Source organism: Nannospalax galili, unplaced genomic scaffold, assembly GCF_000622305.1.
Source record: "Nannospalax galili isolate Female #2095 unplaced genomic scaffold, S.galili_v1.0 scaffold1230, whole genome shotgun sequence".
NCBI lineage: Eukaryota > Metazoa > Chordata > Mammalia > Rodentia > Spalacidae > Nannospalax > Nannospalax galili.
Window position 1 is genome coordinate 1309527 of NW_008329135.1, and position 4993 is coordinate 1314519.

A 4993-nucleotide genomic window follows, 5' to 3' on the forward strand; every position below is an offset into this window, starting at 1 on the left:
AGTTCTAGGCCAGGTGGGGTGCCAGGGAGACCCTGTCTCAAAAAAAAAAAAAAAACAGAAAAATACAAGGAGAGGTTTGCACCCAGGGAATTTCATATCAACATAGTGATACGGGTTGGGGTGGCACATCTATAAGCCAGGAAATGTCAAAGATTCCCAGCAAGCTATCTGAAGCTACAAGGCAGGGAAGAGATAGATTACTCCTCACAGCTCTCAGAGTGAATTGACCCTTTTGACCCTTTGAGTTAAGAGCCTCCAAAACTGTGAGCAAAGTTCTACTGTCTCTGCCCTTCATTTTGTGACATTTAGTCATGGCAATCCCAGCTAATCAGTACACTGAGTCATCAGCTGCTTTGTCCAGCCTCAGGAAGTTCTGCCATATAGTTGTCTAGGAGTGTTGAGTGTGTGTGTGTGTGTGTGTGTGTGTGTGTGTGTGAATTAATGCCTAAACAAATGACTGAATGACACAGTGACAAGAAAAACAAGAATCCTAATCTTAGCTGACATCCATAGACTATTTTACGATTCCCTTTTTAAGCTTTTTATGTCTATATTTTATTTGTTTCCTATAAGAAATCTAATGAGGTGAGAAATGGGGAATTAGTTTGCCTCTGGACAGAAACACTGAATTGTCTGATAGTAGCACAGTTTATCTAGTCAAATAGAAGACATGTAGAACAAGGCAGGCAGTTCAGTGGTAGAGCACTTGTCTTATACGTACAAAGCTCTGGGTTCAGTTCCACCACTGGAAAAAATTAGCCAGACATGGCAGTATACAAAGGAAATCTCAGCATGCAAAAGTCTGGGGCAGGAGGATTGGGCATTCAAGACCAACCTGGGCACATATCTCAAAACAATAACAAAGAAAAATGCTCCCCAAATAAAAATCTCACATCAAAGAGAATATATACATAATACACGTGGAGAAGCAGAGAGTGGTTAGGTTAAATGAAAGGCTTGAAATCTCAGATACATGACCAACTTCTCATTCCCTGCTTGCCATTCTCACCCTTAAAATCCTCTGGAAACATCTACAGAAATCTAAGGTGTCTCTAAAAGTACAGGCTGAAAGAACTGAGCATCACGGATAACTGCATGACCACTGATGACATAGAACTCAGTGTTGTGGTGGACAGACCATGTGCCAGAAAATATGGTTCAGATCATAAGTGGATTACTAAGGTTCCATCACCACTGATATATGATCCAGACCGAAAAGAAATTTGATGAATACGCAATAAAAATTTAAGGAACAGAAACAATTCCTCGGCAAGCTTCATCCCCACCTTACAAAGTTAAGTGTGCTCTTATTTCCCAGCACAGGCGCTTCTGTCGTCTTAACATGAATCTCACCCTAGAAACCAAAAGTTTGAACAGTGGCTGAATTTAAAAAATGGGGCTGGAGAGATGGCTCAGCGGTTAAGAGCACTGACTGCCCTTGCAGAGGACCCAGGTTCGATTCCCAGCACCCACATGGCAGCTACAAACAGTCCTTAACTCCAATTCCAGGAGAATCCAAAGCCCTCTTCTGACTTCCACGGTCATTGCACGACAAGGGTGCACTTACATAACGCAGGCAATGCACCCATACACCTAAAATAAAATTAATAAATAAAAAATGTATAAAAATGCTACAAATGCTAATAAAGTTTTAGATTAAAATACTCAGCACCAGGCACAGCGATTCCTGCCTTGCATAGAAACTTCACAAAGTCATGTTCCTTTGTGGGTAAGCGTGTGCTATTTCTGACTCAGAGAGGCAGAGCACCAGAGGTGACAAGAACAAACTTTAATTCAAATGACATTTCCATAGACTTCAGCCACCTCAACAGCCCAATGCTAAGTAGCCTCTGACTTTGATAATTAAAGAAACTGACTCCTGGGCTAGGGATGTAGGTTAGTAGTAGAATGCTTGATTGTCTAGCATAATTGAGGCCCAGGGTTCAAGATCAAGTACTCTTTTCCTCCCCAGAAAATAAATATATAAAACCACCCTGATTACCAAAGTGCAGAGATTTAAACTGTGTCTATAGCTATACCACTTTAAATGCATCCAATCTTGTCTGATCTCAGAAGCTAAGCAGTATTGAGCCTGGTTAGCATTGGGATGGGAGATTCTAACTGCGGCTGTAACCATGGAAGAAGAGTCCACTTTATTAATATTAAATAAAAGGCCATGGGGTATCTGTATAAAAGGATAATTTGCCCTTCTCCTAAGCCAGGATGGAGAAAGAACAGCTGAGATGACTGGATGCTCTCAACTGAAGAAGCCGATTAAAAGGCTGTGCTGTCAATCTCTGGCTCTGCAATTTCTGACAATCAAAAAGGATTTGGAGCCTGTTTAAAAAGAATAACTGTGTTTCTTACCATTTAAATTAGGGTAATGAAAGAAAGGAAAATAGAAGACGTCAACCTGAGCAGTAATGAGAAAGATACATCCTTCAAAAAAAAGTCAGGATTTTAAAACACAGAACAGGCTGATGTGAAGGAAAATGATAATGTGTGAGTCAGGAGAGGGAACTGCAAAGTTGAAAAGGTGATGCGTTCAAGCTCAAATTCTCTTGAAGAAAGCACTAGAATACATATTAGGTTTTAGTTGTGGCCAGTTCAGTGAAGAAGTCTGGTACCTTTAAAAAATCTAGTCCCTACCTTAGTGGAGGAAATATTGTCAGCTGATCACTGCTGGGAGAGGGAGAGTTAGTCTTCTTTAAGGAAGTGACACTAGGTAGGTTGACCAGGCTCCAGTGTATGAACTCACACTGAGGAACATCTGGGGTTACAAATGACTTGATAGTCCTTAACATATATGACAGAATGTATGAAGTCTTGGGAAGGGGTCACAGAAGGGTGCAGATATGGAAAGGGGTCTAAATATGATTAAGATCTATTGTATGAAATGCACAAAAATTCAATAAATAGAAAAATATATATATAAATGTCAGGCATGGTTGTGCACATCTTTAATTCCAGCACTCAGGAGACAGAGACAGGCATATTTCTGTGAGATTGAGGCCAGCATTGTCTACATAGTGCATTCCAGGCCAACTGTGGCTACAGGGAGACCCTGTCTCAAAAAAAAAAACAAGGAAAAAAATACATACATGCCACTTAAAAAGAGGAAAAGTCCTTACAGAGTACACGGATTCATTTCTGAAGAGAATCAGAATCAAAATTCTTTGATGATGCCCCTTAGAGTACCAATATTTTGTGAGAACAGTTGAATTGTTTTCCAATAAAAACTGGGACCGATCTCCCTAGTGGTTGAAAAAAATGTCTAATTGAATTTGGAGGGAAAATCCCAGGGAGACGAGTACAAAGGAGTTGGACAAATCGCCGTGTAAGCGTCACAGGAATAAAACTATTGCCAAGGGATTGCTTCAAGGAAACGTTCATGGAAAAATCTATGAAAGTACTGTATTAGATGACAACAGAGTGGACACTGAAAAGGGAAAACAGATAGGATGTTTATATGTCTAGACCCAGCCTGACTATAATGTTGGTACGACGAGAAAGCTTTGAAGTGAGGTTATTCTCCACAAGAGAATCATAATGGTTAAGATGTGTTTGATTAAGGGATGGTTGAAAAATAAGGGGAGCACTGACTTCAACTTTCTCAATGGAGGACATAGAAAGTTAGAGATGAACGAAGGCCCAGGTCAGAAAGGAAAGAAAAGAGGGGACAAATACAATTAGGTTCAGAAACGTTATGCTCATAAGAGTTAGAAAAAAAAACTGAATAAGGGCTGGAGAGATGGCTCAGTGGTTAAGAGCACTGACTGCTCTTGCAGAGGACCCAGGTTCAATTCCCAGCATCCACATGGTGGCTACGAACCATCCTTAACTCCAGTTCCAGGGGAATCCGAAGCCCTCTTCTGACCTCCACGGCACTGCACAACACAGGTGCACTCACATACATGCAGGCAATACACTCGTACACATAAAATAAAAACAATAAATTTTTAAAAACATTTTTAAAAGAAAAATGCTTAAAAATAAAAAATATCAAAAAACAAAACAAAACAAAAGAACAAAGGTGAAGTCACATCTTCTAATTCCCAAGCTTACTACAAAGCTACAATAATAAAACAGTGTGACACTGACATAAAGACATAGAATGCACAGATGGAAGAGAAGGGATCATCAATGCATATACCAGAAATTAATCCTTGCACCTATAATCAGTTGATTTCTAATGAGGGTATCAGTTCCATTCAGTGGTAAACACAGTCTTTTCAACAAATATCACTGGAATGGGCAATAATATTTTATTTTGTGTGTAAACTGTACCTCAGTATTCTGGAGTAAGGAAGGTGTGGTGGTATACACTTTTGATCCCAGTGCTTAGTGGGCAAAGAAGGTGATCTCTATGAGTCCAAGGTCAACCTGGTCTACATGGTGAGTTTCAGGCCAGCCAAAGCTACATAGTGAGACTCTGTCTCAAAAACAAGCTAACAAACAAAAATGATTCTGCATGGAAAAGGAAAGAAATTCTAACATATGCTACCACATAGATGATTTTTTTAATCTTTATTTATTATTTTTATGTGTATGAGTGTACTGCCTATATGTGTGTAAGTGCACCCATGTCGTGCAATGCCCACGGAGGTCAGAAGAAGGTGTCAGACTCCCCTTGAACTGGAGTTACAGATGGTTGTTAGCCATCATGCGGGTGCTGGGAATTGAACCCAGGTCCTCTGCAAGAACAGTCAGTGCTCTTAACCGCTGAGCCATCTCTCTGATGATTTTTTAAAATTTATTTCATGTGTTTATGTTACATCTGCATGCACGCACATGCCATGGTGCACATGTAGAGGTCAGAGGACAAGTTATAGAAATCAGTTCTCTCCTATCACCATGTGGGTTCTGGGGATTGAACTCAAGTCATCAGATTCAGTGGCAAGTACCTTCATTTGTGGAGCCATTGTGCTAAGTGAAATAAACCCATCACCAAAAGCTAAACACTGTCTGATTCCACCTATGTCAGAGAAATAAA

General features: G+C 40.1%; 1 protein-coding gene across 1 annotated transcript in view; it reads right to left on the bottom strand.

Annotated features, from left to right (window-relative positions):
- Positions 1-2274: 2274 nt before the first annotated feature.
- Positions 2275-4993, bottom strand: part of Plcz1 (phospholipase C zeta 1) — an 87583-nt gene continuing 84864 nt past the window's right edge. Inside the window, exon 12 of the mRNA XM_008832881.1 lies at positions 2275-2312. Within this exon, the coding sequence (XP_008831103.1) occupies positions 2275-2312 (38 nt within the window). The remainder of the gene's footprint in view (positions 2313-4993) is intronic.